The 23,982-nt window shown below is 41.2% G+C and overlaps 1 protein-coding gene and 1 long non-coding RNA gene across 3 annotated transcripts in view; one reads left to right on the top strand and one right to left on the bottom strand.

Annotated features, from left to right (window-relative positions):
- MEGF10 (multiple EGF like domains 10) overlaps positions 1–23,982 on the bottom strand; it is a 177,518-nt gene that overhangs the window by 56,026 nt on the left and 97,510 nt on the right. For both annotated transcript variants that reach the window (XM_006927570.5, XM_045058512.1), the window contains exons 6-8: positions 9,744–9,990; positions 8,234–8,354; positions 3,044–3,180 (exon numbers count right to left, since the gene is read on the bottom strand). In XM_006927570.5, the coding sequence (XP_006927632.2) occupies positions 3,044–3,180; positions 8,234–8,354; positions 9,744–9,990 (505 nt within the window). The remainder of the gene's footprint in view (positions 1–3,043; positions 3,181–8,233; positions 8,355–9,743; positions 9,991–23,982) is intronic.
- LOC123385654 overlaps positions 1–23,982 on the top strand; it is a 31,718-nt gene that overhangs the window by 3,394 nt on the left and 4,342 nt on the right. The window contains exon 2 of the long non-coding RNA XR_006598592.1: positions 9,324–10,304. This is a non-coding gene — a long non-coding RNA (uncharacterized LOC123385654). The remainder of the gene's footprint in view (positions 1–9,323; positions 10,305–23,982) is intronic.

The following is a 23,982-nucleotide window of genomic DNA, read 5'->3' as shown; positions in this document are numbered from 1 at the left end:
TCTTAAAATAGGGAAATGCCAAGACCCCAGGCCCTCAAAGCTACTGTCACCACAAACTGCCCCATAGCTGCTCATTTTCCCCAATCGTGGTGACAAAAGTGCATGCCGTGCGTGTGTGTGTGTGTGTGTGTGTGTGTCCAGAACCCAGATGGGCATGGTATAATTAAAAACAGAAATCAGGGGCGCCTGCGTGGCTCAGTCGGTTAAACGGCCGACTTCGGCTCAGGTCATAATTCGCGGTCCGTGAGTTCGAGCAGCACGTCGGGCTCTGTGCTGACAGCTCAGAGCCTGGAGCCTGTTTCAGATTCTGTGTCTCCCTCTCTCTGACCCTCCCCCGTTCATGCTCTGACTCTCTCTGTCTCAAAAATAAATAAACATTAAAAAAAATTTTTTTTTAAAAACAAAAAACAGAAATCATGTTGTCAAGTCACCAGAAAAACAATAGTTAGTGGAACAACAACTCAAGAAGATGTTCCCTCTTCAACTTCCTTGTCTTCCTTTGGCTCGTTGCCTTCCTTGCCTTAATCTAAAATTCACCTGGCAATTAGCTGTTATCCCCCCCTCCCCTGCATTCTAAATAAGATGAGTCTAAGTCTGCATTATACGTTCGCCTTACAAGTTTGCCTTATATGTTTGTTGTCTTTGTGTTGCCTCAGATTTGAGACTTAAACCAGTAGAGGACAAGAAAAACGATTATACAGCTGATCCTCAAATAACATGGGTTTAGAACGCACAAGTCACTTATATGCTGATTTTTTTTTATAAATACAGTCTGCTACTGTAAATATATTCTCTCTTACTTACGATTTTCTTAACATTTTCTTTTCTCTAGCTCACTTTATTCTAAGAGTATAGCAATACATATAACATAGAAAATATGTGCCAACGGACTGTTTATATTATCAGGAAGGCTCCCTAAACAGTAGGCTATTAGGTTAGGTTTTGAGGGAGTCAAAAGTTACGTGCAATTTTTCGACTGAATAGGGGGTCAGTGCCCCAAACCCTTGAATTTTTCAAGGGTCTGTATTTAATTTTTTAGTGCCCTAAAATATTAGACAAAGCTATTATCCTCATCTATCCAAAATATAACAATAAGCCAGGATGTAGGTCACATAAACTTTTTGAGAAGCTCAGTTACATGTTACAAAAACCATGCTCTGAAAGGTGTCAATAATTTGCAACATCAAAAAATAAAGGTAAAATACATAATTACATTAACAAAAGATGAAAAGCCTTTAATGTAGCCTTTCATTAACTTTAAAGAAGTTAAATAGATAACACTAATAAAAGTTCCTAATAAAAACAGGGATTAAAAAAAAAAACACCCAAGCATGAAAAATTTTACTAAAAACCAGTAATGAGCATGAAACTACACTGAAGCCATTTTTAATGAAATTAGGAAGAAGACAGGAATTCCCAGTTTTACCTGTTTGTCAACACTGATTTAAAGGTTTCAATTAATGCAATTATTTCAAGAAAATGAAACAACCCTTATAAATACAAATAAATGAAACAACCCTTATAAATATTATAGAGACAAATATCTTTTTTTTTTCCTTTGGTAGGTGATAAATAACTTTAGTGTTTGCTAAGTAACATTTGAATTAATTAAAAATTTTGGTAGAGAGACTAAATAAAAACACTCAAAATCAAGCCTGTCTTTATCCTGAAATAGCCAATTAGAAACTGAAATGGGATTTTCCCAAAAATACAAAATACTTAGAAATAAATTCAATACGAAAGTGCAAATTCTAAGTTGGGAGGGGGAAGTGAGAGACCACACTATATAGCATCATATTTTTTTCTTTTCTTCTTCTTCAAAGTTTATTTTTATTTTTTTACTTTAAATTATACTTATTATTATATATTCATAAAAATAAAATTATAATAAAAACACATATTGATTATGTAAAGTTAGAGAAATTACATAGCAAGAAAACAAATTTTCCAGTATTCCCACAATCTAGAAATAACTATCATTTACATTTTACTGGATTTCCATTAGTGCTATAGTATCTTATTAAAAGTCAAAAACAGATCAGCCTTTTGGAAAAAAAAATAATGAGGGAAGAAAGTTGAAGAAATTCTTAGGTCACAGATATCATCAAAAATAATGATAGTTAATTTTTATTTGGTCCCAGACATCACTCAAATTGACAATCACTAGTATTTATACAGTTCAGAGAAATCACTCAACTATAATAACAGCTAATATTTGTAAGCTTCCACGCTGTTCTAACCACTTTAATGTACTTATTGAATCCTGAGAGCAACCCCAAAGGAAAGTAAAATTATTTTAGCGATAAGGATGTATCTAAGGACACAGGTTCCAAAAAATCTTTGTTGTGAGCCATTATAATCAATCTCCTACCTCTCAAGTCTTTTTTCTCTAATTGTATGCACATATCCAAAAAGCTTGGTTATCTGGTCTTTTAGGATGTAAGAGAGGAAAGAGAAAATTAGAAAGAGTAAGGTGTGCAAAGCCGTCTAGGGTAACCCTTCACTGATACAAAAAATGACAGTGGATGGAAGGGCCAGGTGAACACAGCCATTCATTTGCTCTTATAATCTTCAAAGTCCCATTGGATCTCACTTGGTCGCTACTCCACAGGGAAATGACTGTATTCTTAATGGAATACTGAATCATAAGAAGGTAACTTTATGCCCAGCATACTTTTTAAAGCTAACCAAATACACATCCAATTTTGGAATAAATCTATCAAAAACTATTTAAAATGTAAAAAGTGGCTGTCCAGCCATTCAACTGTTGAGCACGAAACATTTATCACGGGTTCTGAATAGCTGGGATTTTATTTCTTTATTTTAATGCTGTCTGTCTTCAATTCACCATCACTGTCGATGGTTCCATTTCTACACAATGAGTTGGGAAAAAAATCTGTCGAACACACTGATACCTTATAGATGCCTCTGGAATATTATAGAACAGTCACAGACACGTAGTAGCAAAGGTATTCCCTGGGCTCTGCAGGCTTTCCTTTCACACCATTATGAACAGTCAGAGAAAGATAAGACTATCCCTTACCGTTCCCCTGTGTATCCTGGGCTGCAATGACACTGGCCTGTGGCAACGTCACACGTCCCTCCATTATGGCACTGACATTCTTGTGAACAGTTCTTTCCAAAGCGACCCTGAGGGCAAGGCTGACCACACACTGTGCCCTGCATTGAAAGAGATTTGGAAAATTACATGGGCCTCCAGCCAGGGAAGGGCTAAAGGAGGAGGGAAAGAAGAGAAGAAACAAAAGGAGGAGGAGATAAGGGAACAGGGCTGCAAGATAATTAGATGAAGGGGATTTTAGAACACTCTGTTCATCATCTAAAAAATGTTAGGAACTTTAAGTGGACTTATTTACTTGGTAAGCCTAGATCTCAAGATACGTTCAAAGATGCAGAACAGGGGCACCTGGGTGGCTCAGTCAGTTAAGCGTCCAACTCTTGATTTCAGCTCAAGTCATGAGCTCATGGTTCGTGGGTTCGAGCCTCGCATGGGGCTCCGTACTGACAGCAGGGAGCTTGCTTGGGGTTCTCTCTCTACCTCTTTCTGCTCCTCCCCTGCTCACGCACTCTCTCTCTCAAAATAAATAAGTATTTTTTTAAGAAAAGATGGCAGAATAATCTTAATAAATATCCATATTAAAAAACTGAAGTTTAAGATAAAGTTACACAAAATTATTATGGTAACCTAAGGAATTTATAAATCCTCCTAAGCGTTCTTCCTTGTGTCATACATGTACAATAAGTCAACAATACTTACTGAACATCCATTACATGAATGGCAACATCTGGTGCAAATACAATATCCAAATGCTTTACCATATGTTCTAAGGAAAACACACATTATCATTGGCTTTATTTCTTACAAGGTATAATGTAGCATAAGACGGAAATTTTGTGTACCTGGATTAACAGTAACATTGCCTAAGAAGTAGTTCTACAAGAATGAACCTAGACATTTTATTATGAGAGAAAAACACTTTTATTTTCAGCAGGTTGAACAAACATTGGTGGGCCAAGATCAATAGGAAAGCTTATTTCCTGGGAAGAAAAATCAAGAGAGGAACTTGGACATGTTTCCTCACCCTAGAGGCTGTCCATCTTGTCAGGCACTGTCACTATATTTAACCCAATCCTCTGCTTTATATGAATAAGTACCAATAAGTCAGTGAAATACCTTCCCGTTTGCTGCTTCACTTGGCCATATAACTCGGGCTTGTAGCTTATCATCTGTTTATTGGAGTTATTGTTAGAGCAAACAACATTTCCCAAATAACAAGGATTTTTAAACTTTTTTTTTAACTGTTGGCAAGCTGTTGCTTTGTCCTCCTTCTCTCTAAAAAAAGGCAGACTGTGGGCACTCTGAAATTGGAGGCTAGCAAACACCAGATGGTTTTGTAAATGTTTATTCTGGATAGCATAAGAAAATACATTTCCTCTAACTCCTGGCTACCCACAAAGGCAGTTGGTGTGCTAATTAAGTCTCCTCTGGTGGTTTCTAGCTATCTACAAACAGGGAAAGTTCTTCCACAGACTCTTGGAACTGAAAAAGCCTTTGAGAGACGATTCAAATCAATGCCTCACTGAGAATCATCTATGCATCAGGCATAGAGTTAAGCTCTGAGAATCAAAGTGATAAGGTCACAACCTTTAATTAGTTCACAATGTGATGAGGGGGACAGATGAAAAAATAGCTCTAATCCCTCCATTCTAGCACACCATAACAACACGACTGAAAAAACAATGTGCCAAGGGTCAATCTGCAGTAAGCAGAAATTCTGGTGAAAATTCTCATTCTCCCAGGGACTGACCCTACCCACATTTTGTAATGGTCCCCCATCAGCTTTAGAGATGTTGTTGAAATATTGTTTGTGAGTAAAGATTAACGTGAGCAAATAGCTTTAAGTAAGGCATTCTTAAGAGTTGAAATGCATGTGTGTGTACATGTAAAAGGTATATATTTCATCTTTGAAAAGCACCTAGAGTAATAGCACAAATAAAATATTGTAGAGAGAAGTGTACCTTCGAAGCTCAGCTCTCAATTCACAGATTGAGAAATGACCCGAAGCATTCAGTAAGAAACTTCTACCAAGGTAGCAGCCTCAGAGTACAGACACACTGGAGAATGGGAAGATCCATCTACCCAGTAATTGGGATTCATGGTCCAAGCCTGTGGCTGTCAGTATCCCACACCATAACCATCCCAACCAAGAAGAAAGCTTCAACCTCAAGATGAGGCAACTATACAGACAACATCTATACAATAGTCCTACAGTAGAATGCCTATAACTCTTCATCCAAAGAACACGGAGCTTTCTGTATACTCTGCTGCCCCAACAAAATCCTTCCCTTGCCAAGAACCAAGCAATGTCCAACAACGGCAAAAGACTGCTTATAAGAAATGAAAAAGAGAAGGAGTCAAAGGTAATTCAGTATTTCTACCTTGGGCAATAAGAAAGAAATGCTGGTTTTAACGAAGATTTTTAAAAAGCAGAAAAGGAGTAGCCTTAAGAAAGACTTGGGTTCATGACAAGTTTTGTTTCATTAGCAATGACTTTGATGTGGCTCGAGCCAGTTCAGTACTTCTCAATAGCTCCCTTGTTCACCCCATCATCAGCCACTCAGTAAAAGGCCCCTCACTCTGACTCCACTGATTTAAGGGGTTTCTTTGGGCTCTGCCTCTAGAACCAGACCTTGTCTTGTCTGCTTACCTTTCTAACGCTCACCTTGGGTCTAATATTTCTTTTCCCCTTGTCTCCATGGTCCTCACATCTTGAACTCTCCCTTACTTCCCATGACTGGGATGTGAACTCCAGTTCTCCTTTGCTTCAGGACTACAACAAGGGCATTCACAGACCAATTCCACTCCATGTCTGGCTCTTAAGGCTCCAGCTTGGGTGGAGCCCAAGTAGATGGTGGCTTCATGTCTACAGGTCATCTGGGTTGGGGTGTTTAATAGGACAGTGACAAATATATGTCTGGACTCCGAAGGAAGGTCAAGATTTGGGAAAAATCAGTAGATGACTGCTAAAGCCATGGATCTGGGTGAGATTTTCAGAGATTTATAGTGAGAAAAGAGAAGAAGGATAAGACTGAAACCTAGGAAATACTGTAATAAAGAGGTGTGAAGAAGAAGGAGGTTAGGAAAAGAGATCTTCAGTAAGAGAAGTAGGAGAGGGGGTTATCAAATAAATGGAGAAAAAGATTATGAAAGGGAGGCGAATGAGCAACAGGGTTGGAAGCTTTGGTGAAGTCAAGCAGAATGAGCCCAGAAAGGTCAGCACTGGATCTGATAATCAAGAAGTCTCTTATGACCCTACAAACATAGTTTCACTACAGCTGCTGGTGATAGAAGGGGATAGTGAAGTGAACCGTTCTCTTAACTTTTGTTTGTTATTGAAGGAAACAGACCTTGGTCGTTCACTCTTGTGCCTTCAAGCAGATGTACGCACAAACCAATGCCGGTAATGACCATATCACACCCAGGTTTCAGAGAAAGCTAGTTAGCAAATCAGCTTTGATATTGTGTTGCAATGTCGCAAAACACTAAGCCCCTGAGACACGACATGAAGAAAGTGTAACATGGTCAAAGTTTGGGAAGTGGGGTGAGTGACAGCTTCCCCTTGGATTTGCATACAAAAGGCTTTGAGAAACTCTGCCATACCTGGTAATAAACCTGGTTCACCTCAATGTGCCTCCACAAATATATGACCAGATCAGTTGTTCACACAACACTCACTCTGTTGAGAATAATGGTCTCAAAGAACAATAGTGATCCATGGAACTTAATTATAAAAACAATTGCAGACATATTTCATTTACTGTGTTTTGCCTTATTGTGTTTCACAGGTACATTATGTGTTTTGTCTTTTCTTTTCTTTTCTTTTCTTTTCTTTTCTTTTTTCTTTTCTTTTCTTTTTTTAACATTTATTCACCTTTTGAGAGACAGAGACAGAGTGTGAGCAGGGCAGGAGCAGAGAGAGGGGGAGACACAGAATCCGAAACAGGCTCCAGGCTCTGAGCTGCATAGAGCCCGATGTGGGGCTCGAACTCATGAACCGTGAGATCATGACCTGAGCCGAAGTCAGACGCTTAACTGACTGAGCCACACAGGTACCCCGCGTGTTTTGTTTTTTAAACAAAATGAAGGTTTGTGACAATCGTGCATTCAGCATGTTCAGTGATACCATTTTTCTTTCTTTTTCTTTTTCTTTTTTCTTTTTTTTTTTTTTAAGTAGGCTCTATGCCCAACTTAGAGCCTTGAACTCACGACCCTGAGTTCAAGTGGGGCTTGAACTCACGACTCTGAGATCAAGAGTCACACGCTCTACTAAGCCAGCCAGGGGCTTATTTTTTCTGTGTTGGCGCCATTTTTTTTTTTTGTTTTTTTAATGCTTATTTATATTTGAGAGAGAGCATGTGAGAGAGAGGGGAGAAGGGCAGAGAGAAGTGGGGACAGAGGATCTGAAGCAGGCTCTGTGCTGATAGCAGAGAGCCTGATGCAGGGCTGGAACTCACAAACCATGAGATCATGACCTGAGCCAAAGTAACTGAGCCACCCAGGCACCCCGGCACCATTCTTCTAACAACATTTATTCCTTTCACATATCTGAGTCATATGTTAGTAATTCTAACATTATTTCAATTTTTTTCATTACTTTTATGTTTGTTATGGTGATCTGTGATCAGCGATCTCTGATGTTACTAATGTCATTGCTTTGTTACGTACATTGGTTTTTTAGACATAATGCCATTGCACTCTTAATAGACTACAGTATAGTATAAAATAACTTTCATACGCTGTAGGAAACCAAAAAATTCATTTGACTCACTTTATTGTGGTATTCACTTTATTGCTGTGGTCTAGAACCAAACCCGAAGTATCTCCGAGGTAGGTTTATATTTAGATTCTTCCGGTGTTTAAACATTCTTCTGGTGTTTAACAGCATTGTCTGTCATACACGAGATGAGATATTTCCCTCTTTTTTTAATCCTGAGGGAAAGTGCAGGACAGGTGGCCACTATGTCTTCCAATGAGGACCCTTAGTGCACTTCAAGATATAATCACCTTCTGCCTGAAAATGGACGCAAGGCTTCCAGCTTTAAAAATGCTCAGGTCTTTCCAGTTTTGCCACCTTTAACCATCGGGACAACTCTCCTTTGTGCTAAAGTCTCCTATGTGCCCTTTGGGGTGGGGGAGGGGAGGAAGGGAGCTTACCAGCCAGCCAGGAGGGCAAGAGCATTCTCCGGTGACGTGATGACATGTTCCTCCATTTTGGCAGGGGCATCTCCGCTCACACTGTGGGCCGTGCTTGCCGGGGGGACAAAGATCCTCACAGCTGAGGAATTGGGGTGTGACAAAAGATACCATTACTGACCCAACCACACGACCCTCGGGTTCAGACACAACAGCACCCAGGACCCTAAAACAGATAGCTTTCTCCGTTCGGAATTCTTCATTTCGTTAACGTCAAGGTATTAACCACATTGGCTGGAAAGGTCGTTGAGGGGTCACCTAGACCTTTCCTTTCTTTGGGGCTATTTTGTAATGAAACTGTTTTATCTGCTTTTGTTTGTGTGTCTGTTCAAACCTCAAAGGAGACTGAAACACTGGCACAGCCCCTGCTTTGTGTACATATTCCTCATAATTAATCTCCAACAATCTCTTCTTGAAACTGATCGCTTTCCATGACTTTAACCCCCACCCTTTTTCTATGAGTGAACTTTCCTCGCTAAGGCTTTGTCTTGTCTGCTCTCCTGTAAAATTGGTCCAAGTTTTCCAAAGCCCATTGTGGCCTTGATAAAAACCCGTAAGAGCAATATTAACAATTAAGTCGTTTGAGATGATCATTCTCCCAAAAACCAGGGCTTTCTAGGCTAATGCAGTTTTTCCTTTAGCTCTACTTTATAGCTGTTAATACTGTTGGCGGGAAGTATTTACCTAATCAGCCGCATTTTTTCAAGTTTTAGCTCTGTGATTTACAAGTGTAATTTTCCCAGTAAGAGAATGATATTTTTCTATATCCTACTTTTTTTTTTTTTTGGCAAATTCCGTCTCTTATTCTGTTTGCTTATACAAGCCACTGAAGAATGACCTTCATACCAAATAAAGAAAGTAGTGGAGGTTAAGAAGATGCTCCAATTTGATCCAGAAAGAATGAAACTATCTGCACCCACATATCCTACACAGATGTGATACATTTCTTTCATGTTCACAAGGCAACATATGTATCCACAGGCATTAAATAACCCAGTTAAGCTTTTATCATGGACTATTTCCAACATCTTCCCCTTTTTCTCTTTTCTAGGGCACTAAACCCACCCCAGGTTTCTCCAGCTAATTAGTTACCACACAAAGCAGAACAGCATGGATCATTACCTATGAGCAGTGTAAAATAAACGCACTTGTCGGGGAATCGAAGCAGATCCTCAAATCTGCCCCCGCAACCCCCAAATATTTCCACTCAATGCAACATCCCAGTCCTCTCTGTCTCTGCCCTGCCAGAAGCCGGCCCTCCGACTTTGGCTGGGGTCTGATGTTCAAGAGTTAAACAGCAGGAACATCTAGTGGCTGTCACTGCTGATCTCCCCATCTGTGTCTGGAGCCCCGACCTCTCCGTGACTTCAGGCAGCAAGAGAAACAGAAGCACGGGAAGGCGATGGTGGCAGCAGCATGAACGGAGAAGGTGAGAGGCCTCCGCCACCTTGCGCGGCCTTGTGTCACTTACAAGGCTCCAGTGTATCCCGGCGGGCAGCGGCATTCCCCCGTGACGTGGTCACAGGTGGCTCCATTCTGACACTGGCATCGCTGGCGACAGTCATTACCGTAGGTGCCCTGCTCGCAGCGGTCCTCGCAGCGCCAGCCCCGGAAACCTGCAGCACAGTGGCAAGCCCCCGTGATGGGGTTGCACAGAGCCCCGTTTTTGCACTGGCACCGGCTGCTGCAGTGGGGCCCCCAGTGATCACCATCACAGGCTGAAGAGGGGGAAAAACAATGGAGGGTGTCAGAGTATGGATGCGGGTAAGAGCAAGCTCTTCAGAACCCGCTTTCCTCTCCCCTTGACGAGATGGCTTCATGACCCCTTCACTGCTACTCCTTAGCTGGACATCGAGGCTCTGACACCAGCCAGGCAACGCTTCATAAATGTGACCAGCACTAAGTGGGCCACTTCCAATCACTCCATCGCTCAAGCAGAGCTACGTTTTCCAGCTTCATGACTTTGCTTGGCCTGTTTCCTGCACCCAGAGTGTTGAGTTTGATGTGGCTAGAGTCAATGGCTAGGGGAGATGTAAGTAATGGGGTGTGGGGGGTGGGGGGAGAGGAGGCTGGCTACCCAGATGGGAAGGTTCACCTCATACAAGGGCTTAAATGCACACTAAAGAACTGGATTGCATCTTGAGAATACGGTATTGGCCATAAAGGATTTTGAACAATGAGAGACAATGCAGATTTGTGTCCTAGAAAGGTCATCTAGCTACATTCTGAGGAAGGGGCAGGAAGGAGCTCACAAGAGGCAGGGAGATGGGGCAAGAAGAATGGCAGTACATCAGGAAGTAAGTGAGGTTCAGGGGCCTGCCCTCAGGCAGTGATCCTGGAGACCAAGAAGGGTCCTGCAGGCAGAGCTACTGTGGAGTGGACCCACCCTGCTATAGGTCTAGGCTGGAGTAATCCAAAAGAAACCTGATCTGCTTTCAAGGTGTCAAAGAATGTGTGGATTGGGAGGTAATCAGAAAAGAGAGAAAATTATTGATACAAATACTTAAATTCACTGGCTTACTGGGGCGCCTGGGTGGCTCAGTCAGTTGAGCACCTGACTTCAGCTCAGGTCATGATCTCCTGGTTCGTGGGTTTGAGCCCCACATCAGGCTCTATGCTGACAGTTCAGAGCCTGGAGCCTTCTGTGGATTCTGTCTCCCTCTATCTGGCCCTCCCCTGCTCATGCTCTCTCTCTCTCTCTCTCTCTCTCTCTCTCTCTCTCTCAAAAATAAATAACTGTTAAAAAAAAGTAAACTGGGGTGCCTGGGTGGCTCAGTCGGTTGGGCATCCGACTTCACCTCAGGTCATGATCTCACCAATCCTGAGTTCGAGCCCCTCATCAGGCTCTGTGCTGACAGCTCACGGCCTGGAGCCTACTTCAGATTCTGTGTCTCCTCCTCTCTGTGCCCCTCCCATGCTCATGCTCTGTCTCTCTGTCTCTTAATAATAAGCGTTTAAAAAATAAATAAATAAACTCAGTAAGTTTATTTAAACAGTAAGACAAACATGAAGCTGAAAACGGACAGCAAAGGAAAAGACAACAGGCACACGAAACCAGGTAAGACAGTAACAGAAAAGAACATTTGAGAAATAGATTTGAAAGCATAATTCCAAAGGAAAGGAAGAATGACTGCAATTCAAGTCGATGAGCAGGAATAGGGGAGCAGGAAAGGAAAAATTTTCAATCCCGAACGTTCTACAAATTGTAAAGGGGGATGATAAGCAAAACTAACTCAATATGCATTGCCTACCCAGCTGTGCATTTATTTACTAATTAGATGCTATAAAAATCACTAGGGAAGAAGCACCCTGCCTGGAGCTCTTAGGATAAACTGCTTTTATGACTTAAGACACAGTTTCACTTCGTAAAAATTCTGTAACTTTAACAGATCTAGAATCAACCATTGGAAAACAAAACAAACTAGGCACACAGCAAATAACTTAGAGGAGATGTACAGGATTCACCTTCCAATATTAGAATCAACCTTTCATTTTATAACATCAAAAGGTTTAAATGAATAATTTTGTTTTTAATCAGCATGGCTTCGTTCTCATTACCACCTTAATAAACATACTTTAACGCAATTAAAAACAATAAGAAGATTATTGAATCTAAAGCAGATCAAGAAAGCAATTACCTAAGAATTCACAATCATCTTTCACAAAGAAAGATTAGGTACTAGTTCTGAGATTTAAGCCTCATTGTTATTCATACAGTTGTTTCCTTTATTGCCTATGGATATGGACAAAGAATTTTTTGTTCAATTATAACTCTTTCAATCTAGGAGCTATACTTTAAAAAAAAATACACAGTATGTTTCTTTAAAGCCCCTCGGGTATCCAAGTAGAAAAGAACATACCCTGTTTTTAAGGTAAGTTACACAGTCCTTTGTAACTTGTTCCCTGGTTCATCAATCCTAAGAGTAAGGAACAGCTTCATTCCACATAAGCCAAATCCCTTATCCTATAATCTGAACCAGTCGATTTGATGATTTGGTTCATCACCGTTCTCTGTATTATAAATGATCTTATTCCCGAAATGTGAAGGTATCCTTGATCCCACTTCTTGCGAGATTAAATACAACCTTCAACACTTTTACTTATTTTTTAAAAGCTATTCAGTTTCACTCACTTTCTCTGCTCAACCATCTCCAAAGTTTCCATATCCCTCTCAACTTGTGGGAGCCTCATATGCTAAGTTAAATATTCATTTTTTCTTAATGTATCCTGGGGTATTAAGTGAGCAACACAAAACACAATTTTAGTTAATAATACTACCTTGATAAGGACAACCTGACTGTGTCAGAAGCACTTAGAAAGAAAAAACCATGATGGGTTAGAGTTCTTTCTTCCCACGGTGGCAGTGGGATAAGGGTGTGCTGGCATGCATACATTTTATGGAATATGTTTTACAACATCAGGAGAGGAGTGGGAAGAAAGAAGTCAAGGTACTGAGGGGACAGAACACGTCTCTCTTCTCGTGATTCACTTCCACATCCCATCCAACAATTTCTCTCCCAGAAGAGCAGTCAGGGAGAGACCAGTCCTATTTCCTTGGGGTTAGATAAATGCAAAAAAAAACCCCAAAAAACAAAACACACACACACACACACACACACACACACACACACACACACAAAACAAAAACCCTTAAGACACCTCCTCATGATAGAAACAAGTTCATAGCAGAAATTGATAACTATCAGCATCAAAGAAAGGGTTTTAGGCTTTAAAGGAAATATTATCATGCCGACATGGTTAATTTCCTGTCTATATCTAAGCACTGTGGTATGCTTTGAAGTGACAGCTTCTCCCTTTGGGGCTGTGTTTCCCTAACAGGCCATTGATACATGGACCTCACCATGTGAATACTGGGCGCCAACATAAGCGATGCTGGGGGTGGGGGGGCATCCACATACAGAAGCATACAGACAAATAAGCAGGAAACAGAACAAGTGGGACACAGAAGCCTGGCTTGAATTTACGCATCACTGTGACTTCCTTTCCTCTCTTCATTTGTCATATTCAACTACTACAACACTTCCATTTTTGCAGCTTATCACACAAAAGCCAGCTTTCTTACCCGATTGCTACAAATACAAGGGTATGTTGACTGTCTAGACAAGAGGCAGAACTTGCTCCTTATGAGCGTTAAGCTTGACCGGTTATCCTGAATTCAAGTACTGTGTTTGGAAAGGCAGTTTGGAGACTCTGAACTGAAATCACTTCAAGTCTTTTACTTAACACCTCACTGTAATCTCACAGGGCAAGCATTTCATGCCTAAAGAAAAAGTGACTAGGTTGGTTATTGCCACTGAAAACCTTAAAAAAAAATTGGTTACATTAAGACAGCAATAGCTAGAATATTCTAATAGGAAAAGGTAGATGAACCAACTTCTGTTTCAAATTATACTGAGAAAAACTCTGATGCTTCGAAAGGAGTGAGGACTCATTTTCAGCTTCTGGTTTCATCTCTCTCTCTCTCTCTCTGTTTAATGTTTATTTATTTTTGAGAGAGAGACAGAGACAGAAACAGCACAAGCAGGGGAGGGGCAGAGAGAGAGGGAGACACAGAATCTGAAGCAGGTTCCAGGCTCTGAGCTGTCACCACAGAGCCCGACACGGGGCTCAAACTCACCAGCGGGGAGATCATGACCCGAGCCGAAGTCAGAGGCTTAACCGACTGAGCCACCCAGGTGTTCCTAGTTTCATCTCTTGCTGTGCTGGTAGCTAGAAATGGGCTCTAGATGCTATGTCCCTAGATTCGTGCATCTGTTTCAGGGAAAGCTTAATGAGGGTCTCAGGCAGCATGGATAGCATGCTCTAATAAGCTCTCACAATAAGGTGAAAATAAAAGGAAGTTTAAACTACTGTGTAATATCAGAAGTATACCGTCCATGCTACAACCCTTAATGACAGCTAGCGGAGCACTGGATCCTCGCAAGACAATGGGCTCGCCCCGGAGCCCTTATGGCGATAACTTCCAGGGCTACCAGTAACCACAGGTTACATCCATGGGCTGGGTACTGAAATTCACTCAATTTACACCTCTCAAGTACCTGCCATGTGCCAGCCATAGGGCTAGGCTTAGAATTCAAAGGAGAATGGTAGAGCGCATGCTTCTGGAAGCTTACAGGTTATCAGCAGACACATTAAGTTATTAGGCACTAAAATACCCCACGATAAGCAGTAGGGGGAGGTACAAGGTACAACAGAAAACAGAGGAATGACCCCAAAACGGTGTGGTTGAGCTGGGAAAATAATGTCTAAGTTGAGACCTAAAGGCAGAGTGTGCCCTGTTTAGGTAAAGCATGGAGGGTTTGTACAGAGAAAGACGGGGGACTGGAAAGGGAGGGAAGCTGTAGGAGATATTACATGTGGAGAGAATAAGGCATGCAAAAGTCACAAGGCTTTTAAATCGCGAACGTCCATGAATGCCCCCTTCTACGGCATCATGGCGGCGATCATCTTCCTGTGCACGACAAAAGAAGTAGGTATAGAAACACGTAGATGTGGAGAGGTGTTAGATACGTCCTCTCCCTCCATCAGTCCTTCCCAGGTTTCCAAGCTCAGCCTGGAAATCTCTGTCCTTCAGGTACATCTTTTCAGACCCAATCTGAGATGCTCTCTGAAGAAGACACCCATATATATATCTGCCATGACGCTCATCTTGCCCTCACATCACAATTTTTATATATGTTTGCCTTGTTCCCTATCAAATAAGACTTAATTAATTTCACAGGTGTTAAGACACACCGACAGCCTTTCTTGATCTCAGCAGTTGTCAACAGAAGGTCCCACACTGGCATGTCACAGCAGTTATCCGGGTGACTCTGATGGTTGGAAGCATTCTGACTTCAGGGATATTAAGCCATGAAAAACCGCGCACCCTCAGTCACGAGGTGGGGTCACAACAACGATGAATCTGATACGTACAGTGATGGAGATAACCTCCCCCTTTACATGAAAACAGCGCTTTTACACACTTCTGTGGGAGAGCGGATTACCACACCTATTTTAGAAATTAATCTTGAATCGGGTACTGAGAGCTCTTCAGTCATAAATTCCTCCTTTGAGATATTTTTCCAAAAGAAGTAAACATATGTGTATAATGACAGAAACGATTCACAGTAGTTAATCCATTAGTAATATTTACAGTGTGCCCACAGACATTCTCCTCGGCACTAGAGACAGATGAATTCTCACAATGGCCCCATGAAGTAGGTCCTATTTGGAAGTTGTGCCCATTTTGTGGAAGAAGAAACTGAGATCCAGGTGACTTGTTATAGGTACACAGGCAGGAAGCAGGGAAGTACAGACCTCTGCCTTTTGTTGGCATTCCTTTTTTTTTTTTTTTAATGTTTATTATTTTTGAGAGAGAGACAGAGAGAGAGAGAGACAGACAGACAGAGTATGAACAAGGAAGGGGCAGAGAGAGAGGGAGACACAGAATCAGAAGCAGGGTCCAGGCTCCAAGCTGTCAACACAGAGCCCGGCTGCGGGGCTCGAACTCACGAACCCCAAGATCATGACCTGAGCCAAAGTTGGATGCTTAACCAACTGAGCCACCCAGGCGCCCCCTTTAGTCTGCATTCTAAACCATGATACTTACTCCCTCCAAAACTGTCATGTTTATCCTAGCACTGTTTATAGCAACAAAAAATTGAAAACAATCTAATTTTCTAGTAATGGGGGATTGGTGAAAAGAGACGGGTATAATCACACAATGGAACATTACATATCATCTAAAAGTGATATTATAGAAGAATATTTAATGAACTTGAAAAACATCAGCAATGTCTTCATTGTAAAAAAGCAGATTAAAATGGTACCACATGATCCAATTTTAGCAATATATTCGAATGAACTAGATGAAAGTGTTGTTAATTTAGGTCACAAAAGGCCAAATATCAGCAACTATATATGGCTGAACCTAATATCGGGGGAGTCAGGGAGAAGAAAGAGCATGACAAAGGCAGAAAGACAGACAGACAGACTTAGATAAATAGATAGATAGATAGATAGATAGACAGACAGATATTGAGAGGCTCTATGATCAAATGGCACCACTGGGGATCTCTTGGTCTTAAGAATATGCTTCATATTCCCTTTGTTCATTTAGATTAACCACCTTTTCTTTTTTTAAAAAAAAATTTTTTTTTCAACGTTTTATTTTATTTTTGGGACAGAGAGAGACAGAGCATGAACGGGGGAGGGGCAGAGAGAGAGGGAGACACAGAATCAGAAACAGGCTCCAGGCTCCGAGCCATCAGCCCAGAGCCCGACGCAGGGCTCGAACTCACGGACCGCGAGATCGGACCACGAGATCGTGACCTGGCTGAAGTCAGACGCTTAACTGACTGCGCCACCCAGGCGCCCCATTAACCACCTTTTCTAAGTTCTCTGCAATCGTTGTACATCCTTTTGGCAGTATGCGAAAAGCAAGCAAAAAATGATTTTTCAAGGGTTCGATCTGCTGGGCCTTTGTATTGTGCCAGATTCTGTGCTCCATGCTTCAGACACCACTTTCTGGTCCTCAGAGCAATCACAACAAGGTGGGTCATCATTATCATCTTCAGCACACGGAGGATATTTAGGATGAGACTCTTTAGGTAAGGTGTCCCAAAACACCAGGCTGGTGGTGGGGGGGCATCCGTATTCAAAGGCCAAGCATTTTTCAGGAAGCCATCCTGCTCCTGAAGGGGTGAAATTATATATTTTGCTTAAACATAATATCCCACAATTTCAGCAGATATGACCCATGAAGGCAGGGCAGCAAATGACAAAACCTGTCACTGAGCCAGCCCATGGGGTTAGCCAATGACTCACTATTTAGGGGCACTGGAACTAGGAAATTACTTCAGTCGTGAGAACATAGTGAAAATACGATTGAGGAGATGTCATATCTGAAGAGCTTCTGTAAGTTGATAATGATTCTATGCAAACAAAAAAACCAATAAGCTCACTGTGAAAATGGTATTGATGTCAACTAGCTTTAGGAGCACACCAAACTGAAAACTAGACCCATGTGGCACATGGCCAGCGTTCGTGGTCTGTTTGGTAGAGGAATGGAATCGATCGTGAATGTAGATCCACATTCCACAAGGAGACCAACGGGTAAAACTATCTCAACACCTCTGGGAACATTCTCCTCTCCTGACCCACTTAAAAAAATTTTAATGTTTATTTTCTGAGAGAGAGAGAGAGAGAACAAACCAGAGAGGGGCAGACAGAGAGAGGAGAGACAGAGAATCCCAAGCAGACTGTGGGCTATCAGCGCAAAGCCCAACTCAGGGCTCGAACTCACCAACTGGGAGATCATGACCTGAGCCGAAACTAAGAGCCAGACGTTGAACCGACTGAGCCACCAAGGCATCCTTCTCGTGACCCATGTTAAACCCTCAGTCCAATCTCCCCTTCAAAGGATGGGACGAGAACGAAGGGGTTGTAAGATACATCAAGTTTCAAACATGCGGGAGCCTTATGCAGCTATTTTTTTCAAATATCACAATAACTCAATGCCACAGGTATAATTATTCCAACACATCATGTGCCAAATTAACTCAGATGATAATTTGCTCAGTCACTTAGCATTCACGTGGCAGTGGCAAGGACTCAGCCGAACCTGTCAATGCCTCAAAGCTGTGATCTTGCCGTACCCCATCAGGCCATCCCAGGCAACTAATGCCCAACGGTGACAAAACCTGCCATCAGCGCACGTTCACGGCTTCTCCCTGATTTTCAAAGGGGAACGTTCTAAGACAAAAACATCTCACAGATGTTTGAAAAATATTTTTTTGGCCTAAAAATGGTATTTGCCAGGCTTTAAAGTGTTAACAGCAGTGTCATCAGAATGGTTTTGATGCAGAATGTCTCAACATGTCCACAGACACCCATGTATCGACAAAAACGTGGCATCAAGAACATTCTTCGAACAAACAGCAGATAGTTTAGTAAATCTCGCGTCTTTGTGTAGAGAAAGAATGAAAGAAAGGAGCACAATGAGAGATACACAGAAATGCCAAGTTGAGAGATGCTTTGGAGCAAAGAACAAGGGCACATGAATACATTGCCTCAGCCACAACATTCCTCAACAACGACAACAGAAAAAAAGGAAAGGATGAAATCATTTTTCCCTTAGATTAAGGAGTAATGTTTACCATCAAGTTCACCTTGTTACAGACCTTCATCAATCACGAGCTGGCTCAAGGAAGGGTATAATCATTCAGCATCAGACAGACCTGGACCCTAGCTACTGTCACTTCATAACCATGGAACCTTGAGCAAGTTCCCAAACTTTGTTCTACTTAATTCTCTCTCTGTCACATGGGAATGGTGGGACATACTAATCACACAAAACGTACCTTTGGTATGTGTGACACAGCATGGATCCAGTATAGCAGAAATTTTATTCCATGGTCAGCACATTGGAATATCCCACCCCCGTAAAAAAAAACAACAACAACAACAAAAAAAAACCACCCTAGAGAAACATCCGCCAGCTGTACATAAAGCTAGAATAACAGGCCTGTCGTTGGTTTGTACTGTCTGCCTTGCATGAATCATTCATGACAAAGGCACAACTTGGTTCTCCCAATGTGAATTTCAAAAACAAATTGCCCACAAACTCCGCAAAGTAAAAGACGAGGTGGGGTGTCATCCCTTTTGACCATTTTCATAAAGCCGAATGGAAAAAGCTCAGGCCTGCAGTGAAACCCAGTGCTAGGTGACATCCTATTTTTACTTGCCAGATAGAAACTGGATTTAGAAACTTCCCGCTTGCGGGTGACCAGTGTGCCCAGAGGGGTAGGCGGGTACCTGGAGGCCAGAAAAGTAAAAGGAGGAACCAGGAAACAACGCATGAACTCCTGAGTAATCCTCCCCTTCGCATAAAGAAATAGGTGGCCATAAATAAAACCTACAGAATCTTGCCGTATTACTAGGCACCAAAACCACTGACTTGATCTTGCCTCAGCCTCTCTATGCCCACTAAGACAAGAGCAGCAGCCTTGAAACCCACACTGAACTTCAAGATGCTTTTCTAAAGCGACTGGCTCTAAATTACAGAGAACAACACAAGTGGCCAATTCTGTGCACTTGTGTTAGGTCTAAACCAATCCCAGATGAAATGATGAGTGGTCTGCATTTTGTTGTTGTTTTATTTTGTTTTTATTTGTCTTGGATTTGACCTCTAGTATATAAGAAGTCAAATCGTAGAACCGCATGGGGTTTGAGAAGCTTGTGGATACATCTGTCCCAGATACTTCCAGCAGGATAATATATGGAATCTGGGAACTAGGCTTTATCATCGGGAAAGTGATGTCAGCTTATAATATATAACTACCCTCACCAGGGTTGCTGATTGAAGAAACTAAGACTAAGTGCCCTTAACATTTAAATGTCAAGTATCTTTTAGGATACATTAGTCAGCCATACTGACTTGAAAATGTATTTTTGTATGGTATTTTGCTGTAATGTTCACCATTGACTTTAAACACAGGGCAATCTGTGACTAGGAGAGAAATTAACAGGGAAGACGTTCAGCCCTTCACATTCTAATACATACAGACAAAGCACAAGTAAGTCACTTTCAGGAAAATCGCTCTACGGAGTTTCAGGAGCGACCAAAATAAACTTCCACTGTCTCAAAGGATAGCAAAACATGGTTCTTCTTGAAATATACACCCTTTCTTCCTAAGCTCTGGTTCCCTCAAGTTCTTTTATCTCCGTGTGATTTCATTCCCTTCGCTTCAGGCTAACAAGGCTACGGTATGTCATTCCCTTTGTTAATGCAGAAGAAAAGACCCTCATTCAAAACATCAAGTGCTTTAAAAATAAAACAACTTTGTAAAGCTTCTCCATCCATGAAGAAGAACAATAAAAATGTATTTTCCAGATCCTCTGAAAGCACTAAAACCTCACGTCCTTCACATGTCAAAAAAGCCACTGGAGAGCTGACAGAGAGCCAACGATCACTGTGGACAACCACCCAGTGCTGTTGATATTAATATTATTCAGTGGCTGAGAGAAAACCTTTATTCTTCTTTTTTTTAAAAAAAAAATGTTTGTTAAATGAATTTTCAAAGCATGAAATATCATTGTAGAACTGCAGCGAATGCTTATCTCAAATTATGAAGCAGAAAAAAAGGGCGTGAAATGTTTATTCTTTAATGTGTCTAAATATAAACGTTGATGTCTCTCAATGAAAGCATATTGATGACCCTGTTCACGGTGCAGGAAAATCTCAAGGCTATAAAATGTAGGCTCGGCTTAAGTGAAGGATTTGGGGGGATTACATTGATCCACTGAAGTCAAAAGAATAATAAAAACCTCAGGAACCATTACAGGGTGTCTTGCTTTACAAAGTCCAGCCGTATTTTTGCTCTTTTGCTCATGTATTTTTTTTTTCATGAAACATGTATTAAGTATCTTCTAAGGCCACGACGTTCTGTTTGTTGAGGAACACACACTACCTGATCCTGCCTGACATGTTCCACAGCAGGATTTCTTGATCTGCTGGAAGAGACTGGTCCCCAGTGAGACTTATCACAAAGCAGGCGTGCTAGGTGTTACAGTTCACAGGATGCTCGAGGGACACAGAGGATCTATGTTATGTGTGTACTGAACCTTTGGGCAGAGGAAAGGAGGGATGGGGAGAAGGTTTCCAGGCGAGGTGAGGCTTCAGGGGAGCACCGGAGAGTAAGCACTCGTCACCACCACTGGGCAAGTACTAAAGCTCTTCATTCCGGACGTGAGAGTCAAAGGGCGGAAGCCTTAAATGTTTGCTTAAAATCCCACAGTGAGGAAACTAGACCCCCAGCCCTCACTGTTCCCTGGATGGTCTGGAAAATATACAGTTTTCTTGGGAAAAAAAAAAAAAAAAATTTTTTTTTTTTTTTTTTTTTTTTTAGCTATGGGAGACTACAAGTAATACTGTAACAAAGGCCCGTGCACACACAACCTAGAATTAACAGTTGGGAATGCTACGTCCCCTTTGCTTCATCATTTGATGCGAGAAATAAAATATGAGAGATGAAGTCCCCTTTGTCTTCTCTGTGCCTGGTTCCCAGGTCTCTCCCTGCCCCTTCCTCAGAGGTAACCGCATGATTTTAACCTGCATCCTGCTAGTCTGTGTGTGTCCAGAAATAATAAACTGTATCATTTCATGTAGTTATTAGTTTTACATGAAATGTATACATCACTGTGCATCTTGCTTTTTCTGCCCTGTCTGATGGTATTGAGATCAATTAATATCACACATCTGCTAGCACAGAATACTGTATATCAATTTATAGGAATGAATGGCTACACAGCATTCCTCCATATTAACAGCCTGTAACAAACTTCTATTTCTCCTTATTCATGGCCATTATCTGTTGTTCCCAAATTTTCACTGTTACAAAGATGGAAAGAATAGATCCCCCAGTTTAAGCAAAGCAAAGGTTTCTGCAAGGTCTGTAGACAAATGACAAAGGAGTAGGAGTAGAATTCCTGGATCCTATGGTGCACACAAATTAGAATTTTACTCTCGAGACAGGAAAATTGCTCTCTAAAGTTACTCTGCCAATTTACCCTCATGGGAGCGGTATATGGAATCTTCCTTTCACATCCTTGCCAACATGCGGTGCTGACAGACTTCTTAACTTTTGCCGATCTGATGGCAAAAAATGACATCTTGTTCATTTACTATGCACTTCGCTGATTATGACAAAGAGAAGCGTATTCTCATAAACTTATTAGCCGATCGGGTTTCCTGGTCTCTAAATTATCTTACTGTGCTGCCCATTCTAAAGTTGAGGGGTTTTTCTTATTGACTTGTGGGAATTCTTCATGAATTCCATATACTAATCATTTGCTTTATACATTGCAAAAATCTTTTCCCATCCCTGCTTCTATTTAACTTTGCTTAAGACATTTTCTGTCTTGAAGAAGTTTTTCACTTTGATGTGGTCTAATTATTCTGAGAACTAATGGATAACATGGATAAATGTGATTTATGTATTACTAATTTTACAGCATAAGGTTTTTTTTTTTTAAGGGGCTGCTTTTCTTCAATGTATGAACAAAACTTCACAATTTAGATACCAACATCCAGTGCAAGCAGTTCCATTGAAATTTAAACTTTCTTTGGAAGTTACTTTCACTAGTTTTGTGGAATAGTGGTGAGTAGTAAAACATTAGGCTTTCGCAGAGGTTTAAGATGATCCTATCATTTATGATTCAAGAGCTAGGCTTCTCTTGCAACCTCTTCTATTTTATTCTGTTGGAATAGTCTTTATCACTTATTACTTTCTATACTTTTCAAAGAATATTTCAGGGAGAGAGTGTGGGGAAGAGGGACAGATTGAGAGAGAGAGAGAGAGAGAGAGAGAGAGAGAGAGAGAGAGAGAGAGAGAATCTTAAGCAGGCTCTACGCTCAGCGTGATCTCATATTCCTGGGATCATGATCTGAGACGAAATCAAGAGTCAGACACTCAAGTGACTAAGCCACCCAGGTGCCCCTACTTTCTTTGCGTTTTTAGTTTAAACATGGCAAATGTGATTAATTTCTCTAGTATACAGGTACAAATGTTCAAACTTTTAAAAATCAATGAAGTTGTCGATGAATTAAAAGATGATTTTGACAAAAGAAAGAAAAACACAGTGACGGGCCCCTTTTCTTGTTTGCCTTGAAGAAATTTTCACGTGTTTTAAAAAAATTCTCTCATACAATCGCAAACAATAAGAAATCATGTATAATTGGCGAAAGATACCGGACTACATAATACACCACAGCACTTAAATATTTTATCCAATTAACAACATAACTCCGTAAGATGAAATGTAAGTAGTTCTACTAAACTCAAGTGTCAGCACACCCATTTTACAGGTATGGTGACAAATAAGGCTTCGGGACCGCCTAATACATATCATTATTTCACTCTCAGCACAACAGCCAGGAAACACATTTGTGCTGTCAGAAACTGGTTGCTGTGTGATTGCAAATAATTTGTAGTCTGAATTTCTTTGTCTAATTTCTTACTGCTCCTACTCCATTGTGGTACACATTTCACTAAGTTCCACATTGTCATACAAAATCCCCACCTTGAGACATAATACGCAGAAGTTTAGATGGCAGAACCGTTCGGCGTTACCTGCTGGAATGAGGGCGGACTTACAAACACCTTTCTTAGTCTTGAGGCCGCTGTGTCAGAAGCCTCACCCCTCTACAAGTAGTAACCTTGATGTTGGTACTATAGCTTTCCCTCTCCTGAGGCCAAGGAGCTCCCACATCCCCACTGCCTAATAGTTCATGGAAACCACATCGAGTACATGTCACCTGGCGTCTATGATTTCACTGCAGGTGACTGTTTATGGACAAGGAATCTTCTGCTAAGTCACCAAGGAAGAATGGGCCCTCTCTACACATAGCCAAGAGCCACAGGAACCCAAACTATCTTAAGGCCACTGAAGAGAAGAACCCTTCATAGGGTCATACCCTTTCTCTAGAAGACTTATGATCACTTCCTTCTTAACTTCTCTGGATATTTTGCTTATATATTTGGGCACATACTTCCAATCCCTGTTAAACTGAAAGCTCCTTGAACAAAGAGTCAGAGTCTTATTCATCTCTCATGTCTCGCTTTTATATCCGTTACTATTCCTGGAACATTTATGCCTTTATTCCTCCCTTTCACAAATATATATTGAGCATTACTGTGTGCCCAGTA

This window comes from Felis catus, chromosome A1, assembly GCF_018350175.1.
Source record: "Felis catus isolate Fca126 chromosome A1, F.catus_Fca126_mat1.0, whole genome shotgun sequence".
NCBI classification, from domain to species: Eukaryota; Metazoa; Chordata; class Mammalia; order Carnivora; family Felidae; genus Felis; species Felis catus.
Note: the sequence above shows the minus strand (reverse complement) of the source record. Positions and strands in the feature narration are given on the sequence as shown.